This window comes from Lepidochelys kempii, chromosome 14 (genome assembly GCF_965140285.1).
Source record: "Lepidochelys kempii isolate rLepKem1 chromosome 14, rLepKem1.hap1, whole genome shotgun sequence".
In the NCBI taxonomy this organism is placed as follows: domain Eukaryota; kingdom Metazoa; phylum Chordata; order Testudines; family Cheloniidae; genus Lepidochelys; species Lepidochelys kempii.
The window spans coordinates 13,287,120-13,309,248 of NC_136393.1; the positions used below are offsets into that span (position 1 = coordinate 13,287,120).

The 22,129-nt window shown below is 40.6% G+C and overlaps 1 protein-coding gene across 1 annotated transcript in view; it reads right to left on the bottom strand.

Moving 5' to 3' along the window:
* Positions 1–3,437: 3,437 nt before the first annotated feature.
* The window catches only part of CACNA1G (calcium voltage-gated channel subunit alpha1 G), a 285,440-nt gene continuing 266,748 nt past the window's right edge, over positions 3,438–22,129 (bottom strand). The window contains exons 34-38 of the mRNA XM_073310526.2: positions 19,374–19,514; positions 15,893–16,027; positions 13,173–13,362; positions 9,006–9,175; positions 3,438–4,534 (exon numbers count right to left, since the gene is read on the bottom strand). Coding sequence (XP_073166627.2) covers positions 3,686–4,534; positions 9,006–9,175; positions 13,173–13,362; positions 15,893–16,027; positions 19,374–19,514 — 1,485 coding nt within the window. The 3' untranslated portion in view covers positions 3,438–3,685. The remainder of the gene's footprint in view (positions 4,535–9,005; positions 9,176–13,172; positions 13,363–15,892; positions 16,028–19,373; positions 19,515–22,129) is intronic.

Genomic DNA, 22,129 nt, shown 5'->3' on the forward strand with positions numbered 1-22,129 from the left:
ACCATCTCTTTTCCTCTCATACATAAGACTGGTAATGGCAGAATATTCTATTTCCATCTGTTTACAGTAAATCCACAATATTAAAGTGCTGGTGTGCTTCGAATGAACTGGAGCGCCATGTTACTGTGTATTAGCATCAGGGCTGGCTGATTTCTCAGGGTGGACATGGTTTATACCAGTACAGTTCTTTAACAGTGTAGCACTGCAATATCCTAGAACTTTAGCTTAGCTACTCACTTCTAACCATTACCTTTATGCGGTCTTTGGAACTAGGTTATAAATCTTGGAATACACTAGGTCTGGCCCCAAATTTAGTAAAAGAAAATATTAGACATAGCTGCTTCTCTTTCCAAGATGCTATGCACACTTTTAACAATTTCTCTACAGATTTCTACAAAAATATAAAAATTCAATCAACATAACCATTCTACAGAATTCCTCTGGATTTTGTAGATTTTTATTTAAAAAAAGTCAACTTCTATAAAACCCCCCAAAGGTATTTAAAATTATTTTAAGATTATTGCACACTCTGTAGTACATATATTTGTTTTTCAAAAGGGCAGCTAGAAAAAAAACTCTTATCAGTTAGAAAACAAATGCTTTTACGTGCATTTTTTTCCTGAATGCATCTTCGTACAGTATGTTTCTACTGATTTGTCTTTATTGAACATGAATGTATGATGTAAACTTTGTTTTATTGTTATTCACACAACCCTTGTCAGTAGGCAAAACCCCGAGTACTGAAAATGGAACAGTTTTTAAGTTAAACAGTTGTTAGGCTTCCTGTTACAGTTGGAGCTGTGAGCATGGATTGACATTACCTCACCTTCTTGCACCATGATTTCATGCTAACATATTGCATGTTATATCACAAGGAAGGTACTGTGTTGTGTAGACCTCTTATTATGCAGCTCCACTCCAGCTACAGAAACACATTGCTAGTCATTTAGCAAATTTGGGTACAGTAATTTTCGTGGACCAACCATTTTGCTGGGTTGTTTGGTATGCTCAAAAGGAAAGTTTAAAGCTCATTAAGAGTGTAAAACCAAAAAAGGGATTAAGAATATTTCTCAGGCTTAATGCACTGTAATTTTATTATTTCCTTAAATGGGATCAGGATGAAGCACTAATGAAAGGTTTGTTTGTAACAATTGCTTTAATTGGGTTTAGTTTTGGATTCGGACTTGGATTATGAGAGAGAATGCTTTATGTGAGGGCACCCATTAGGACTCTCGAGAAGGATAAAAAAATAAAAGCCCACCATTCTAGCCAAGAAATAATCTATTTGGAAGAAACAGTAGAGAATGTTAATCTTTAAAATAAACTGATTACTTCCTGCTGTATAATCCCCGGGTTTTGTACAAGATTTGCAAAATCTATGGTGATTGTTTAGTAAAGTAAACTTCCTCAAATGAAAATAAAAGTAACTTAAATCTTCATATAGATCTATTAAATTTAGGGCATCTTCCTTGTCTATATTTATTTGACACTAATCTCTATACAAAAAGGAACACTGGGAGAATCTCTGAGCCCACCAAAGGGCTTGGAACCAAGGTCTCCTAGGAGTTTGAAAAAAATCAGTGGTGCTCAAAGGATTTTGATCTCCTGAATGAGAGAACTAGTCATCTTGAATTAAAGTACCTCAAATCCTTCTCTTAATTACATTGGTGTAAGGCTAAATCTGCAAAGTCCTGTAAAGACTTATGCATGTGCTTGACTTTAAGCATGTTAGTAGTCTCATAAATTTAATTGGGACTACTCCCGATGCTTGAAATTAAGTGTGGATTTGTCTTTTAAGGAGCCTCAATCTGAAGTCGACTCTACTGAGGCTCAATGAAGTTCACTTCAGATTCACACTGGAGTAGCTGAGAGCAGGATTAGGTCTATTGGGCCAAATTCTGCAGTGCTTTATATTCTGCGTTCTCTCTCTGACTTCGATTTTACAAACAGAGATTTGCACGGGGTGTTAGCACAGACTTTAGCCCATGAATTTTGGAGATGACTGACATTAAGAACATGTTATAAACATTTGGTAAAAATTCTATCTTAATTTCTTCTCATACCACAATTGGAAAGAATTTCTGGTTAAAGCCTTTCCAGCTTGGAAGTAAATTGAAACTAGGGCCTTACAAATTAGCTCCCAGTTGTGGCACTGAAAAACTTCCCTGTTTTACTTAAGATAAATAGTGGTTGTACTGCAGGTTTCCCTACTCCTTTTGGTAATGACCTTCAGCTAGGCTCTGATTTTGCAAAGCATTCTTATTCAGGAAAGCATGTGAGCATATGCTTATCTTTAAGCACCTAAATCCTATCGACTTAAATGAGACAAATACATGCTTAAAATTAAGCTCATGCTTCAGGCCCAGATTTTTAAATGCACAGCATTGCAATGCCTAACTGATTTAGGAGCCGACACCTAATTTTAAAAGCAGTTTGGGCACTTAGGAGCCAAATTCCCCTGGGCAGTTGATAGTAGTTAGCTCCTAAGTGCCTAAATCACTTTTAAAATGAAATGTAGGCTCTTAAATCAGTTAGGTGTCGCAGTGCAACAATTCCTAAATAATTTGAAAAATCTAGGTTTAAGTGCTTTGCTGGACAGGGATGGTCATAAGAACATGTTTAAACGCTTTCCTGAATCAGGGCTATATGGAGATAAGCTAACCGCAGATCTTACTTACGGGTTTGATTCTCCTCTCTCACAGGTGCAAGTAGGAGTAACTCCACTGAACTCAGTGGACTTAGACTAGTGTAAAACTGCTGACACGAGAGCTCGGGACTGGGTTCTACCTATCTAAAGATATTGGGTAAAATTTTAAAAAGTGCCCACGGGATTAGGTGTCTAAATCACTTGGGTGCTTTTAAAAACTGCATCCATCCATTGACAAGTTTTTAAGAACCACCATTGTCCTCAGTGGCAATATATTTAATACCTTTTTATAAACCAATATTGTGTCACGCTAGTATGCAGTTAAATTCTCTTTGCATTAGAAATCTTCGTGCATCTGTCAACATACTGTACATTCCCGGTCTAGTGCACCTGCTTTGACTCTGATGGGTGATTTAACTTGAGTTTGGAAAATTATTTGATTATTAAAAAAATTCCATTGCAGTTGTAAAATATTCAAATGACTATTTCCCACAGAAAGTTATTAAGTTTAAAGGGGGGAGGTTACATTACAGTTCAAAATTATTCTCCTTCCTTGTTGACTGTGGGATATATTTCCTCTGTAATGCACTAATTGGCTCTACCCTGTGCTTTGCAAAAAAACCAAACCAAACCAAACCAAACCAAAAAAGGATTAAATATGTATTTTTATGTTAAAATGTCCATAAAACCCAAACCTTATCTCAGAAATATTCTGAGATACATAAAATAGAAGAAAATTAAACAAGATTTTAGTCACAAAATGTACTACATCCCGCAATACTAGAGTCAATTAATTTAATAAAATATAATATACATATAGATTCTGCACAATGTATTGCTTTTACCTAAGCAGAACATATGCTTAAGTAAGCATGATATAGGTTAACCACTCTTTAACCAGCTGGTTCTTTCAACTTTCTTTGGAAATTTTTACCCAGTGCCATTTGAGAACACAGAGGGTTTTTTGTTAGTTTTTAATTTGTACTTTTTTTTATTACACGAAAAGAAGAAAATATTTGGCACCAACAGAAATATAATTCAGGGGTCCATTTCTGTTTGATCAAAGGAAAAACTAGGAAGTGTCAACAAGTCTGTCTTTGGGGTAGGAGATGTTGACATACTGTCTGGAAGCAGCGAATCTCCTATATCCATTGAGTCCTTGGAATCACAAGATGGAGCACGCCTTCGCAGGCAAATGTCTGCACTGGGAGGTGAAATACCATGAGATCCTCTAGGTAACAAACTTTGTCTATCTGGTGGATCTATAGATATACACGGGGGGCTCAGTTTTTTCTTCTGCCGTGCTCCTTGCAAGCCTTCCATTTCACTTAAGACCTGACTTATGAAGCCAGAAGAGCTAGATGTGGAATGGTGCTGAGGGCTGTTTTGCATGGAACAAATTTCTATGGAATGTCTCCTTTGATCATCTAACCAAGATGGTGGTTTTCTGAGAAGACCCTGGGTATCTACACTGTAGTATTTCTTCAAGTCCTTCAAAGTAACATTGCTGCTATTGCCTAGGTTCCTCTTAGGACTTAGAGGTGGAACCACTGAACAGGCACTCAAGGCTGTACAAGTTCCTGAAGCGAAAGGCTCCAAAGAGCTGTTTATTTCAGATACTTCTTGGTCCATCGAGTCTCTAAGTGTCTCTTGATATGAGCCTGTACATGCACACGAAGCTGGTGTGTGCTTGGATATATTATACCAATTGTGGGAATGCTGAGTGCGAACACTTGATCGGCCCCAGCAGGCCGATTCGCTTGCTTCTGATGGGGTCACTGTGGATACAGCTGCCACATTTGTATCAGAGAGTTCATTCACCTCAGCATGCAAATTGTCTTTGCTTTCAGAGCAATACATGTCCAAGGAGTCATTCCTTATTGCCACCTGTAGCAGAGTGCCACGGAATTGGGGAGGAGGTTGTCAGATAAAGAGAGACACACCAAACAAAGGTTAGTACAAGGCAGGCACAAAATTAACAAGGCAGGTTGTCATGCCTGGGGCCTAACTCTGCTTTGAAAAAACACGAACACAAATGCAGAGAAAATCCAATGACTCCTATATTCTAACATAGAATACATATTATAGTAACTCCATGACTTCATTGGAGTTACTCTGGGGTTACACCAGTACAAGTTAGAGTAGAATTTGGACTTTAATGCTTTAAGAATATCAGCTCTCAGGTTGTATCTCTAAAGTATATAGGATTAGATAATCCAAACCAAAAAAAACTCATCAAAACTTTTTCCAAGATTTGGCTTTATTTTTACTTCTGCAAATGAGGAAGGGGTTAATTCAAAGCTCATGGAAGTCAATGGGAGGTCTTCCATGGACTTCATTAGGCACTGGATCAGGGTTTACTTTAAGCACACAAATTGTCCTGCTGAAATCAATGGGATTACACATATGCTTGAAGTTAACTTTGTGCTCAAGTGCTTTGCTGGGCAATGAGCTGAAGTCCTAAAAAAAGGGAGTTTGGAACACTGTTGAAATATAAACATCCCCGCCCACCCACTAAGCCCTACTCCTGCCAGCCTATACTCACGTGTGTAGTCAGAGTCCAATAGAGCTACCCCCAGCATACCCATCTGCGTTTGCCGTATCTGGGCTTAGTTATCCTACCTCTGCATTCCCAGTGTGCCCTATCCTCTATGCATTCATCTTTTTTTGCATGCAAATCTAAACAGTACTAGAACAGTGCATATCTTTGGCCCTATCTAGGGACTGGTTTGAGTAAGAACGCAGTCAGTTACTACTGCCAGCCACTGCTCTCGCTCAAGCTGGCAAGGCACATGCTTTTAGCACTCACACACCAATGGTCAAAACCCACTTGAGACTGAAGAAGGGAGGGGGGAAATTTTATATAAGATCTTCAGGGCAAAGACTGTTTATTATGTGGCTGAAGACATTGTTGGTGCTAAATAAATATGGGCCCAATCCTTGATCCTAAAAATGCTAAGTGTCCCCAAATCTCAAATAATTGTCTGGTATTGAATACCTTTATGTGATATAGAATTACTTGAAAATTCTTGTTGGTAATATGATTTTTATTAAAATGAAATGGATACCTCTAGAGTGATGCATCCGTAATTATTTCCACCTATTATAAGCGTGAGTTCAGGCTCCTCAAGGGACGTTTTGCCTACACTGTTTGGAGTCAGATACAGGCTTATTTTCCCCATAGCTGCAAATTGGCTATGAACAGCACCTTTACATGGCAGTTTTACCTCCCCATTTTCAGCAGTTATTGTGTTCCATAGTGCTATGAGCCCCTATGCTAAAGGATTTATACGTCATTTTAATAGCTCTTCATGCAAATGTCTCATCTTGGGGAGATTGCTTATTTTCCTCTTTACAATATTTGAAAAAAAAATGCAGGTGGCCCCACTTTAATATACCAGGATGAAGAGATAGGCTATTAATTGTAATAACACTTTTGTCATCTAGCAGCTCAAAACTACTTTTTTAAAATGAAAGTTTATGAACTAGTCCATAAATATCAACCAGTTCATTTTTTTTCTGGGAAAAACTCCCATAGACTACAGGACATACACACACCCTGATCAATGTTCCCTCTAATTTTTGACAGGCCGTGTATGCAAAAAATTTCTTCTGTGCAAATTGTTGTGCTCCTGTGCAAATTTTTGTGCGCGTGGTATTTCACTGTGTGCGCGGGGGTTAGGATCTGTGTGCGCACGGACAGCTTAGAGGGAACAGTGACCCTGATCCTCCAAAGGTTTATGCAACACCCCCACCCCCCCGCAAAGATGTAAGCATGAGCCGACCCTTTGAGTTTAATAAGTCTTCCCCTATACTTCAAATTAAGCATGTGCAAGTATTTGCAGGAAAGTTTACATACACAAATATATATATGCACACATATACATAATAATATAAAAATACGTTCGTGGGGTATATGTTCTCACACACAAATATTTGTGTGTGTTTATATTACTAATATGTATCTGGAATCTTGATAGAGTTTGCATGCTCACCTCTCTTATTTGGACCACAAATTAGAAATTCTGTATTAATGTGCTTAAATGATTGACTGCAATGTTTATTTGACAGCCTGGAGTTAAACTCAAGCTGCTAACCTGAGTTAAAAGCCAAGCTGCCATTTCTTCACTGCTATTTTAACCTGAATTAGCTGGTCCGAGTTAAGTACACCTTTTGCTGCAACGTAGGCGTACTCTGGTCTGTGTTCCCATTGAAGAGAATGGTAGACTTCCCATTGATTTCAATGGGAGCAGATTAGGCCAATTCTCAACCCTTTTGAAAATCCCACATGTTGTGACATAGGATAGACAATTGGGAACATTCTGGGTCAGATTGCACGCTCGCACATGTTTGCATCTCCCACTGGTTTTACCTGGAGTTCTGTGTGTTAAATTTAAGGCATTAAGGCCTGATCCTCAGCTGGTGTAAATTGGCATAGCTCTTGAAATCAATTGAGCCATGCTGATTTATAGCAGCTGCGGTTCTTGCTCTTGAAGTGCAAACCAACATTCTATTAAGAATTATCCTGTAGTCTTATTCAGCAGTAACCACTATGGAAAATGTGAAGAAAATGGAGTTAAAGAAGATGGCTAACATGGTAATTTATATTAGAAATACCAGCCAAAAGGTTGGAGCTGTTACCCATCAGAAGCTGAGGGAGAATATTCATGAACTGGAAACATTAAATCAATTAGTTTCCCCATTAGTGTCGACTGGGCTGCCTGGCTGGCCTGGTGCAGTCTAATACACATTGGGAATTTAACTTGTCAGTTTAATATTACAGATTAATGTAACTGCTAACCTTAGTGCCTCAGATTCATTTTTAGGGCTCAATAAATTAACTGTCTTATTTTCTCAGTGTAAAAAGGGAAGATCATTTGAATAAATGAGGATATATTTTATTCAAGTAATATGTTATTTGGGGAAAAATAAAAATGATCCACTCTGCATTTAATTTATTTACCCACACACACTCTCTCTCTCTCTATATATATATATAAAAAAATGAGACACAGGAAACTAATTATTGGGTAAAGATGAGCTACAAAATTAGCCAAATATATGGCTCTGATTCAGCAAAACACTTTTAACATGTATTTAATATTTAATTTTATAATGTGAGAGTTAAGCTTATGCTTACGTGTTTTACTGAACAGGTACAGACTTAAACATATGCTTAAAGTTAAGCACATGTTTAAGTACTTGGCTGAATCAGGGCCTATATCATTGGCAATTAGACAACTGATATGCGGCCAAGAATAAGTGTCCTCAAAACCCAATAGGCATACATTTGTTAGAAAACAGAAGAAATTAAACTAAAGGCAAATTTTCCGAAAGTTCTTAAATGACTTAGGAGCCTCAGGCCCATTTTCAAAAGTGACTCAGCACTTCAGTGTCTGTCTCATTGAGTTTCAGCATCGGCCACATCTACACTCCAAGCTGGGGTGGGATTCCCCTGCTCACGTGCACATACTCCCGCTGGCTCTCATTGAGCTTGCACGAGTATAAATTGAGCTTGCACTAGTGGCCACGGCAGCATGGGTTGCGGCAGCGGAGGCATTCCATACCCGTTGGTTGCAGGTGGATTTGTATTCTGCATGGCTCAGCCACGCCTCCACTGCTGCTAATCATCCTACCACAGCTACCTTGCTATTTATACTTGGGCTAGCACGACTACGTGTACATGAGCAGGGCAATCACACCCCTCTCTTGTAGTGCAGATGGAGCTTTGGGCTCCTAAATCACTTAGGCACATTTGAATTGCCCCCCCCCCCCCATCTAATAAGGAAAATACTCTTAGTTTAGGTAAAAACAAAAGTAGCTCAACTTCGTATCCCTGCTCTAGAAAAGGTACATTTCCCACTTCTGCTTGTTCAGACATAAAAGGTCTGGCTTCCTTAAAGCAAAACACACTTTTCCTTGTCAAAAGCGATAGCTCTTCCCTATGAGAGGAAATTACAGCAGTCATAGAGTTGATTGGGGAGAGTTATCTGCAATCACTGTGCACTCTCAAATGTTGGGGACAGCATTGCGTAGCGGTTCGGAACTAGTTCAGTGAACTCCACTGACCCCTAAGGAACATTTGGCTATATCAATGAAAATGCTAGGAAGGACAAAGTATTAATCAAATGGAGAACGTTTAGGCCTATTGCCAAAGGAGTTGTAAGCCATCACGTGGCTCTTTAGACACTGAATGGGTTTCTCTTAAAAAAAAAATCAACCAATCTTTTTGGGATTATTCCTAAATGAGGGTTACAGAGCTCATGAAATTGCGATATAAAGGTTAGTAACCCATCAGTTAACTTAGTAAGCCACCAGTCTTGAACTACAGCAGGTTCACAGTCACAGCTCTGCTTACCTGCCTACGAAGTAATCTTTCTGCAGAGGGAGAATGCACAGTTGGGGGGATCTTGGATTTACTTTCCCAGTCCAAATTGCCATGTGGTCTTAGGTGGTGGAAATGATCTTTTGGGATTTGCAGGAGAGAACTGGTGTCAACAGGCTGCGACTGCACGGAGGCTGTTGAACCTTGAGAAAGGGACAGGAAACAGGAATGTGACACACATTCATCTGTAGATATCTCCCATAGCTTAATAACCTTTCAGTGAAAACTCTCCCATTGGACCAGACAGGCATTGCACAATGAATACTTTTTAACATCCTGATTATCACTTCAAAAGTTTTTTTTCTCCTGCTGATAATAGCTCACCTTAATTGATTAGTCTCGTTATAGTTGGCATGGCAACACCCATTGTTTCATGTTCTCTGTGTATCTATATCTTCCTACTCTATTTTCCACTGCATGCACCTGATGAAGTGGGTTTTAGCCCATGAAAGCTTATGTCCAAATACATTTTAGTCTCTAAGGTGCCACAAGGACTCCTCGTTCTTTTTGCTGATACAGACTAACACGGCTCCCTCTCTGAAACAGGTAGGAGTTCACTTCACTCAGTGCTGAAATACAGCCACTTTTTAGATGGAATAGGGCAACAATTTAAAGGGTACCAGCAACACTATACAGCAACTCAGAACAGGGTGTGTAGAATACTTTGTCCAGTTAAAGCAATGGGAATTTTGCCAGGACACCGAGGCAGATGTAAAACATAAGGTATTTAATTGGTTATAACATGGTTATGAATAGGACATTAGTTTTCTCTGATCAGAAAACAGTACAGACCGCCCCCCCCCCCATGCTGGATCACTGGCTGACAGCTGACTCAGACGGAGGATGAATGGCTAGGATCATTTCTTGGAACATCTCAGGTTTTCTTCAGAGGTCTCCAATCCAAATCCTGACTAGGTCAGACCATTCTTAGCTTCTAAACCCTAGATGATCATAGACAGAAAAAAAAACCGAAACACATTTACCCTAAACACTCTTACTTCCAATACCCTGTTTAATCTGAGCTACTTAACAAGTGATCAAAACACAGTGCATCAATGGCCAGCACAAACTTCAGGGTCCAGCGTGGCTTTGAAGAATCATGCAAGAGCCTTTCTTAAATATCTGCCCTACTTCCAAATGGGACTATTTATCCAGGATTCCCTAGGGAGTAATACAGGCTCCTCAGATTCTCCTGGTGTCAGCCAGTGCTATTCATTTTACCAAGATGGGAACTGAACAGTGCAAGTTCAAGGTAAACAAAGGACTAGGAAGAAGCCCGGGTGTGGCTTGCAAGCTAGCTCAACGTAGGAACAAAGATACCTGGATTAAGCAGCAACATGCACAGCACCAAAAACTCCCTCCATAGCAACATGAGGATCTTTTTAAAAGCCAAGGAAGTTTCAGTGACCTTGGGCTACACAGACACTAATCCTGGTCCCATTGAAGTCAAAGGGAGTTTTGCCATAGATTTTAACTGGCTAAAATTTTACCCCAAGTCTTTCCATTGATGTGAATGAATCCTTGAAAGGGACAGTATTTGTCCCTAAGTCTTTCATATTATGCCAATGCCTCTTTCCAACCCCAGGTTCATCTTGCTCTGTTGTCTCCACATTTTATTTCTGCTGTTAAACTATAGCTGTGCATTTGAATTCCTATTACTCTGCAAATTTCAGCATCCCATTTCTAATCTGTTCAAATCTTGTATCATTCTGAATAGCTGTATGAAATTATGCCCCTGTTAGAAGCTTGCAAATGGTAATGCTCGGGAAAATCTTTTCTGCCTTACCTAGGACAAGAGCCTACAAACTGTTGTCTATTAAGAGCAGGTGCAGATAAATTAAAGGGAACTATATTAACTGACCAGCAGAAGGTATTGCATAGCCTACTGTGCAACACAAGAATTTCTGCCAATTGCATCCCCAAAATATTGACCATCACAACAACAGTGAAATCCTGATGGACAATACCGACCAGGGGTAGCACCTGAAAAAAATGCAAATGTAAACCTAAGAAAATACCTGCACTAAGGGTCCCTTAAACATACACTTACCCATTTTGCACAGATAGATGCTACTGTAGCTGCAATCTGTGGCACCAGTCTATGGAAACCTGGCCCTATATTTTAATTGAGGTAATTTAATTATCTTCCTGTCCAACCCAGTCCCCTCCATCAAACAACCTTTGAATGGGAAAACCCATCTTTGAACTGTAATTTACATTTTAAACACAAATTCTACCCGGTTATTTCTCTAAACCAGCCTGTCAGTGTTTTGTCACTGCACAATAACACAACTTAGCATTCCCATGGTGTGTTCCATCCCAGGATTTCAAAGTGCATTACAAACAATAAGTCTCACAAGCTCCCTCTGTAAAGAGGCATCTGAGGCACAGAGAGGTTAAGTGACTTGCTCAAGGCCACATGAAGTATTAGGGGCAGAGCTGAGAATAGACTACATATTTCCTGACTCCCACTCTGTTTAGCCACAAGACTGTGCTTCTCTCCCAAGAGAAGACACATTTAACCTATTAGTACTTCCTTGGAGACTCTGAGAAACATACAGAGAAGGACTTCAAAATTCTCCTGAGGGAAGAATGACCATTATTTTGGATTTCATTTTGATGTCATGGTTGGTTTTACAACAGGGATAATGTGTACTACTTTGTAATGAACTCCCAGTAAACACTTTGGAGACTGATTACAGATATCAGCTTTGCTCCAATGCTTTGGTCAATCTTAGGCCACATTCATTGCTTCATATGCTATGAAGAAGGAAAGACTGCCCCAATACTCCAGTTTATTGTTCTCTCTAAAGAATAGAATTCATTATCTCTCTTCAGTCTCACAGGAGGAACCATGCCCCTGTCAATCCAGGGAGGGGTGAGCTAACCTGAAAATGTTCTGAATTGGGGATCCATTTGGGAGAATGTGTCTGTGACCAGACATATTTGCCCTGCCCTGGGCCAGAAGGGGTTAACCCTGTACTTTGGACTAAGGAAGCCTCACCCCCTCTCCCTGCTGGGCATGCTCTAACTGGAACCACACTATAAGAGGGAGCAGTTCAACTCAGTCTGGGGAGGAGAGAGGATGGGTGTTGCATGCTCCTGTCCGGAAGCTGTTGGAGCCCCAGACCGCAGAGGCCATGTACACTGAGACCCAGGTAAAATCAGTGGAAGCCCACGAGGAAAAGGAGCCACTGGGAACATCGCCTGCTGAATACCCTGGAGAACCAGAGGACCTGTAGCCTACGTAGCAGGAAGACAGAGTTGGAAGTAGCCCATGGGAACCAGACATTGATCCGGTTGTAGTTCCAGGAACAGAGTCAGCATGTTTCAGTGGGATCCGCGCTGCCCCTGGGCTAGGACCCGGTGGAGTAGGGAGGGCCCAGGTTCCTCTACCTTGGCCACCAACTTACCCCTGAGTGGTGGCCTACTTCCCTTTTGGCCAGTAGGCCATACTGCCTGGTGCAGGAGGGCTGTCCTATTAACTCTGACTGGTAGGCCATATTGCCATGTGCTGAAGGAGGGTTCTATTGATGCTGGCTGCTAGGCCTTGCTGCCCTAAATCTAAGGACAGCCCCACTGACTCTGACCATTGGGCCACCCTGCCCTAAGAAGAAGAGCAGTTATTTGGACAGCAGGACAGGCTGTCACAATATTTCAGAAACAAGAAGTGAGGAGACACTCCTCTAAAGATAACTTCTGCTGGGATTTTCATTCACGGGTCTTAGTTTGCTGGGGTGAGACTGGTGGAGCTTCCACAGTTCTTAAGAATTCTGACCCCTGAAGGCAGCGATAGGAGGGTAGAATGTAAGACGGGTCCACTGCTGCCAACCACCTGCCCTCCCAGCAGTCCAGTCACTTCCTTTTTTTCTGAACCCTTTAAAAAGTTTTGGTTCTAAAATGGGTGTAAGGTTCAGATGGAGGAAGTTTTTATTCTAGACTGGCCAAATTTGTTAGTCTAGATCTGATAGATGGGCTTTTCAAAGCCATTTTAGGCATCTAGAGACCTAATTGCCATCAGAACTGATACATAGCTATATAGGTAGCTTTGATACAAATGATATGTAGCAACATAGGTAGTTCCGTAGCTACACTTTGAAACCCCCAGGTGTGATATGGTCAGCGTGGAGAGATTTGTACCTGACCGCGATTTCTGATGAGATGTATTCCTCTCAGCCTGGGAGTTGGCACAGGAGCCAGAGTATGGAGGCTGGAACATATAGCTGTCATTTGGCAAAGAGTGGGTGCGACCTACAGAAGGCTTTCTCACACTCAGCAAGTGCTTGCTCGGGGACAGTGTCAGAGTGTCATCTTTGGAGAGGTGATCAGTCTATGAAAGAAGAGAGAGAAAACATCACAGAGTTGGAAGACCCAGAGAACCTGGGACCCCTAGCAACAGCCATTGCAATAAATATGGGGCATGATGGTGCATGCAAATTGCCGATATGTCGACTGAAACAAAATGAAACTTGCACAAATGGATCTACTAGGAAGCTATTCCCCTAATTTTATAGTGTCACTAAACCATCACACAGAATGAACCAAATAAAATACTGGGAAACAGAGGAAAGCAACAGTGCAGTAATAAACCATGACTATTTCAGGAATAGTTGAAACAGGCATCATGCCTCAAGGTCCAGCAATGCACACATGCTTTTTGCATAACTCTGATCATATCAAAAGATAATCAAGCCTCCCATATGTGCCCTCCCAAGTCAGTTAGACTTTTGCAAAGGTAAGTACGTAACAGTCATCCCCTCTTCTAAGAATGGAGAAACAATATAGTTCACAGAAGATGTACCCTGCTTTGACTTCCACTGTCATTTTATTGCTTTTTCTTTCCTTTTCTAGTAATAATTATTAATGACACTTTTTTGGCAGGACATTAAATTTGATTCTTCAGGGCATAAACCAGTCTCTATTAGAGATATAGATAAGACCTAATGTGGGGGGCTGATTATCCCACATCTGCTAGTGCAGGCTTCTTCCAAGCTTTCTCTGAAGCATTTGGCACTGGCCACCATCAGAGACAGATACTAGATAGACTTTGGGTCCGATTCAGTAGGGCAATTCCTATGTTCTTGCGTTCTAAAGAAAATTATAAGGTGTTATCAAACATGGAAATAATGTAAGCCCAGTCATGTATTTCTAACAAAAGAACTACCTCCTTTATAAAGAACTCCATAAGAAATCATAGAAAACAGAGGAACATGCCAATGTAGTTCAGTAAAATACATCTCTGATCCCCTTCTTTCAGAGTAGTTTAAAAATTATCTACTGGCAAATTTATCTTCCACTTACTCTGAGCATTAATATTTTTCTGAAATAGATATTCTGAGGTTTTTTCTAATTTAGTCCTCTAACAGAAGCAAAATTTCATTAGTGTGTTTTGTGTACACAGTAAAACAGGACAAGATTAAATGGAATTTACAACAAAAAAAAGAGGGGGATCACTGTTGTAAAATTGGCCAACTAAATCCAAGTTCACGGCCATAAAAAATTGTTTTCAGTCTTCATGAATTTGCTGATTTAGATATAAATGATATTCATTAGGGACTGCAGTCTCCTGCTATAACTCAAATGAGGAGGGCAAGTTCAATTCTGGTAATGCTGACACTTCTGGTTTGAAATCCTCCTCACCAACCTGCATGCACACACCTTTCTCTACACATCATTTTGCTTAATACAAGAGATGGTCCAAAAACTGGAATTTCACATTCAAATCCATTTGGATTCGAGATCAGATCCAAATCCACTCTCCTTGTCTAGGTTTCCAAGCAAGATCCAACTCAGAAGGGGCTTATTTTCCAGTTCAGATGCAGCCAAACTCTTCTGAGATTTCAGCCTCAAATAGCAGAAATCTTGAGAGAACAGCTAATTTCATGAAAGCCATTTAAAAGCCTGAAAGGTGATCCCATGAGAAACAGCTCACACAGACTTCACTGCTGTCAGATTCCTAATCTCTACCCAATCTGGATCCAGACTGGAACACTGCGCTCCTCAGCCCACTTCCACTAGATATCTTATTTTGAAACAAAATGTTCCATACAAAATGTTAAATGTAGTTTTCTTTTGTACATGATGCCATGAAGCATGATGGGAAATATTGTCACGGTTTAAAGAAGGTGTAGCCCAAATAAATATTAATTAGGATGATAGAAAATTTATCAACAACACAAACATCCAGAGATAGGTATATGGACGACATATAAAACAAGAATGGATCCAAAAATGTTGGAAGAGAAGTTATGTCTGTTGTACAGCAGAAAGAAAGCACTTGATCGCTACACATCAGCTAAAAATGTCTAATGTTTCAAAAAGAAGATGGTTAAAGCAGGGCTCAAAATACTGGTAATTTTTTACAAAAAAGAGAAAGGAATCCAATATTGGTTGCTAATGAGAGTTCACAAAACAAGCAGCATCTCTGAGAGATCCGCAGCTGGTGTATTTCAAAAAAGTGTATCTGGCGCCCATCCCCAAAGCACTGAGGGCACCTATGTTCACAAAATCTAGTCACTTACAAACCAAGGGGATGTAGATAATCCTTCTGCATTGGGCACATGAGCTATTTGCTCATGGGTGTGTCTTTTATGCACACAAACATTGATTTGTTTCAGATGCAGAGAAAGTTTCAAGATTCACACCATCCATTTTTTGTGGGTGGGCTATTTTTTTTTTTTAAGATAATGTAATGTTTTTACATATGATGCAAAAAATAAAAATAAACTGCCCTCTTCAGATAAAAGATTAGGTGCTATTTGGAGATAGAGTTGGACTGAAAATACCATTGTGATTAACCATGGGACAGCAGTATTTAGAACCCTGTAAACATCAGAATATATAGTGACCAGTGTATGTACATTGCTTTCCAGAGCATTAAGTAAGAGTGTGTTAGTATCATCAGGAAAAGAGTCATCCGTCAGAGCTAAGGACCAGGACTTTTCAGAGAGAATATCTGACGTCAGAGACAGAGCCTCCATCTCAGCTAGAGGGATCTAAACAAGGGAGAGATGATTAAGCATAAGAAACCAGGACACAAACCTTTTGAAAAAAAGTATCATCGTCTAAATACTGAAGCATTATCCCTAAAATAAGAGCATCTATGTCACGCATGTCATTGCGGTAGATAAAACCATAAGGAAATGGGGTAAGAAAACCCATTACATTCAGCCTTAAATACTTACAAATAAGTCAAACAGATTTTACAATTGTACACTAAAGGTGCTGTGAGAAACACTGGTTTCTATGTGACAAATCGAGGAATAATAAGAGTAATAATACCTGTCTCTTATATAATGCTTTTCATCAGTAGATTTCAAAGTGCTTCACAAGTTTTAATGTATTTATCCTCACAACACCAACAGGAAGTGAAAGTAACAGTAGCTTAGGTAGTATGTAGATAAATATGTATTTTTATTATTCTAATGACATCTAACTATTAGAGGCATTGAGAACCTCAAAACTTCGCTGATATCTCCTATCCCAAAATGCTATGGCGATGTTGCAGTTGTGTTTGACTCTAGCCTGTCTTGTCTGGATCCTCATGGGATACCCTCGACACCAAAATCATCTGATTAGGATGCAATCAGCTGTTCATGTATGCATCTTTAATGCAGTGTAAAGAATGACATCTATCTAGGGAGACTTTCGTTATAGAATCACAATCTACTTTCCAAATGTGAATTGAGTCTCTGCCATGTGAGGCAGGTAGCATAACTTGTTTACAGATGGGTTAACTGAGGCATAAAGTCTTGATCCGCAGTCTGCTGCAGTCAGTGAGATTCTTCCCAGTCACTTCTGTGGTCTTTGGATCATTTATGGGAGTTAGTTAACCCACTTACGTGCTTTTGAAAACCCCATTGGGCATCTATATGCATCTTTAGACACCTAAATATATTTGAAAATCTGCCCTCTGTGACTTCCCCAGGGCCACAGCAAGTCGGTGACAGGGTTAGTCCTTTCTAAAAAAAAATCAAGCAAAATATGCAGCCTTCAGTGGAGGGCGCTCTCTCTTGAGGCACACACGACCATCTAATGGGAAGCACAATGTGTCATTGCTTTGTGCTTTGAGGTGGCTGTCTAGACTGCCCAAAAGAAAGGGCAGTGTTCTCCTAACAAAGTAGAGTCACTGTTGTCAGCAGCCTCAAAGCCAGATGCTGGATTTAAAGTGTAGGCTTGACTTTCTAAGCACTCTCTCTCAAACTGGATATTTGTCTTACCGATTGTCACGTATTTCTCTATGGGTGTGTGGTTAGCGAAGGGACTGTTTTATAGGCCTTATATAAAACTGATCCATGCACAACTACAGCTTCTACATCAAGACATAGGTCCACAGTGCTGCCTCTAGGGCTCCCAGTACGTCAGCATTTCCTCTCTTAATTCAAAGGATTAGCACTTTTATCTTAAGCGTTCAAACAGTCTGTTTCCACAGCAATGCGTCTTTCAAGAGAAGCTGTGGAGACTGAAGCCTGCCATATCCAACCTAGCAAAGAGTTGGTTTCTCCCGCACGCCTGCTTTTGGAAATGGTATCATACTATTTCACCTGGGGCTAATTAACTCTAGTGATGGATGAACCTCAGAGGTTTGGTTGAGATAATCATGAGACTGATTGTTCTTTTGAACTCTATCCAAACCCTCTCACCCTCTGAATCTGTGACACAGGGCTGGCTAGCAATCTTACTGGACAGGCTTTCTGGTGGGATTTCCAGTGTGTCCTTTGGAGTCAGGAATACAATGAACTGCCAGTGGCAGAGCTGTTCTAGCATCAGTCACGGTATCCCAGAGCTTCTGTCTCTGGTTGTGGATGGAACCAGGAAATGTAGATCAGAGGCACTTGCAGCTCTTGCACACCTGAGTCCACTAGAACCCAGCTGCCACTGAGGCAGCACAAAGGAGCCAGAGAGACGCCCTAATAGGGCCATTGAGAATTCCCCCAGCATGGCAGATGGATTCCTAGCTGGCATAGGACTGATATTAGTAGCTCTATGCCAGCCTCTATGGGCCCTCCTCCACAGCGGAAAAAGGGGATGTGGCCAGTATGTGTTGGATGAAGGTAATTGCTGGCTGGTGTAATGGACCTTTGGGGGCCATTATTAGTTGGGATAGTTTAGAGCAGCCCCGAAGCTGCTCTAAGTTATGTGGACAGCCATACAAGCTCTCAGCAGTCCCCAGGACTGAGGAAACGGAAAAGGTAACAAAGCTAGCTTGTCCCTTCCATCACAGGTTTTAAGGGAGACCTCTGTCTGTTGGTTAATAATCCCCAGCATAATGAAAGTGATAATTAACAACTAGGGGGTAAAAAGTTATCCCAATATTGTGAAACCTATAAAGGTATAGTTCTCATTGTATCCAAACTTGTTCTCCCTGCCTAATGAAAAGAAAAGTTGAATAATTTATAGTACTCAATGAGCTGGTAAATAAATATACTAATAATTTAATAAGAAATCTTCAGATATTTTTATCTGATAAAATAAAGATAAGATATTTTTAGCAAAAAATTACAGCACTATTGGATTTTGCTCAGTCAAAATGAAAATAATAAAAAATGAGGGTATTTGAATTAGCCTATGTCATGCGAAAAAGTGTTTGCCCTAAGGAGTAATGGATAGGAGAAAGCAGGAATTTTATTTCATCTACATTAATTTAAAAAAATTGAGTGGTATTATTTTAACTGTTTAAGGCCCCAGTTCAGGAAAGCACTTACAGACATGCTTAAGTCCACTCCTACTGAAGACAGCACTTAAGTACCTGATTAAGTTTAAGCACATACCCAAGCTTCACTGACTTCTTTGGGATATAAGCACTTGCTAAAGTGCTGTCTTGCTTTCTCGAATTGGGTTCAGATTGGAGATCAGGACCCAGTCGCAAGAGGCCTATTTAGAGACACATATGGGGCTGGAGTGTAAATGGGCATTGCTACAGAATGGAGAGATGCCCCTTCACACCACCCTCTGATCTGGTCCATGAGCTCCCATCCTACAATCCAGTCTGCGCGGTTGGATCCCAGCACCTGTGCAGTTGCAATGCATAAATCCAATCTCAGGATCTGGGCTACATTTGGTCATCATCCTAAGGCCACTCATATATAGAGAAATTTAGCTTTGGATTTAGTACATTAAGGAGGGGAGATTAAATCCTGCACACTTGTTCTAGCATGGATATATAATATCTTAAACAGAGATAAGTTAACTTGCCCTCCCATAAAATAGCCCTGATGACTTAGGCTTCAAAATCCCTATGGCTAGTTTCGATTAAACCCCACCCCCAACTTTATCTTTTCAATACAGGTCTCAGTCAAATTGCCTTGGACAGAGACTGTGCAGGAAATTAGGAATATTAACCTGTTTCTCAGAGTTGTAATATTCAGGAGCTGGAAGGGCATAATGATGGCACACAGAGCCTGACAGGTTGTCCATCAGCTTCAACTCTCCTTCCAGAGATTCCTGGATCAGCAGTGATATGGTATCAAACAAGTGTCTTTCCTGGGAGGGGTGCCGTATAGCATGCAGAGGCAAGCCAAAGAGAGAGAAAGTGAGGGACAGAGACAGAGGGAGAGAGTAAAAGGACAGGGGAAAACAGGAAGAAGAAAACCATAGTTTTCAGAGAGAGATTAGCAGTAATAGAAATGATCAGGAAGGAAAAGGATGAGATAGAGGAGGAAAGAGAACAGTGCAGTAATTTCACAGTCAGAAGCTTTCTCAGACATCACTAGAGACAGGACTGAAGCCAGATGCCCCGGGGAACTGTGGGACATTTCAGGCTTGGGCCCATCTTCAGACATTACTCCCATCCTGAACGACCATTACTAGTTATTCTGAGTTGCAGGAGTCTGGCAGGGCCATTGTAACAGAATCCAATTGCTTGTTACTGGGAACTTCTAAAGGAAACTATTGCTGTAAGACATCTATGAAACACTTAATGGCAACATTTTCAAACATGGGAGTCTAGCGTTAGGTCCCTAAATCCATACCTGAGCACCACAGAAATGAAAGCAGCCTGACTCTTGGAGGTGCCATGCATTCTCCAATCTCACTGACTTCCATGGAGGTCGTGGATGGTCAGCACAGGTGACTATCAGGCCACTAATTTAGGTGGGTTGGGTTAGGTAAATATGGGTTTAGGTTCCTAACTTCAAGCTCCCACCTTTAAAAATGTTGGCCTTCGTGCATACAGCAGAAATATTATATATGATAACATATAATTTTCACAAACAGTACAGGGGTCATTTAAAAGTTGTCCCTTTTGTGCAGGGAACAGCCAATATGTACAATGAAATGAGGACCTCTGTTACAGTCAAATGGCACGCAATACAAATATTCTAGGGAATATGCAAGCAAAGGCGCATGCTGACCACATGACCTTGCAGAAGCGCATTCTGAGAACTGTATTCCTCTACCACCATGTATTCAAACACCAGATTCTTTGTGGAAATTTTGATGGGAAGGAAAGAAAATCATCACAGTTATTTCAGAATAAAACCGTCCTGAGGTTTTCAAAGCATCTGTTTTGGTGGAAAGAGCAATGAATAGAGTCTGGATAATATACAAGAGTGTGGAATAAACATCCTCCATGGCCATTCCAAATAGAAGACGGCCAAATGAAATTTGTAAAGCCTCTCAAACAGCTGATGGTATAATTCTGATTTGTTTCGCTTCTCCACCTACTCGTTTGCTTAGCTTGGTTACTGATCTGTGACTATGCTGAAGATGACTGTTTGGCCATACTAGCTGTAATATTATATTTTTATATATATATATTTATTTTATATTAGAGGATGCAGAATAAGATCCATGTAGGATAATCCTAGAACAGACTGAACCAAACAGACTGAAAAGATAAAGGAGAAAATCTTGCCGTCTGCTACAGGGATGCTCTAGTGTGGAGGAAAGGATGTGGTCTATACACTTGCTCACCACACAGCAGCAGGGCAGGATTGCAGCTCTCTGCTTGAGAGAGAACGTTAGGTTCTGAGACTAGGTACTGCACTGGTCAGTGTTACCCAAACAGGGCACAATCAAGCCCATCGCTCCCCAAGCACAAAAGCTGCGGTGTGCAGTATGTGCTCAGAGGGTGTGGATGTGTCTGTCTATGGGGGAGTGGCGGGGGCTAGGGGGTGGTGAAGGCACAGTGTTTCTTTGTAAAGGAGCAGTAAGATGTAATTTACCAATGAGGTCCCCCACATTACCCTGAATCACGTTGCCTTGTGCTGTCAGGACAGCTCTGGGATCTATCTCATACCTCAGTGATTTTTAATAGCGAGAGACATTTTCCAAAGGCTTAGAAACTGAACGTGAGTTTAGAGTTTACTCTGTCTTCATTCCTAAAGATCACAAATGAGTTTTTCAGCCATAAGAATACTCATTACATTAGTTTGCCTTGTAAACAGGGCAAATAGACGTCTTTTCATTCACCTATGTGAAACTCAAGATTTTCTATTTTATATGTAAAAAGAGCTAGATAGGTGGGTGTAAACATGAAACACAGTTACAGATCTTGCAGCTATCTGGGCATCTGAATAAAGACTGGACCATTCTTGTGTTTATGTAATTGTACTTCACGGCCCCACTAACTAAATATGGAGAAGTCTGGATCCCCTCACTAACCCAGTCCCCATTCAGAAACTTTTTTTGAGAGACCAGTGGAACTCATTTATAGCTCACAAATATAAGCAGTGTAGTACCATCAGCTACAGCACTATGGCCCAGAGCCTGCACCATTAAAGTCAATAGGAACTGTGCCATTGAATTCAATGGGAGTAGGATCGAGCCCTCAGAATATTCTCCTATTATTGAAGTAATCTTTTCCCTGGGAGCACTGGTTCCGAGAGGGGGTAAATATTAAACTTAGTTTATATAAAATATACATTTTATTTAGCATTTAAAAGAAAAAAAAACTCAGCAAAATTTATTTCTCCCCCCTCACCCCCCCAAGCCAAAACCCTGGATTAGAACATCCCCCAAATTTGGAGCCAGATCTGAACTTTGTGGCTTGGGCCCATCACTAGAACAGACACAGAGCTCTTTGCACCTGAGCAGAAGTGACAATCTGGTGTGAAGACTGGGTCAGGATCTTTACATTGTAGCATAGATTATCAAAA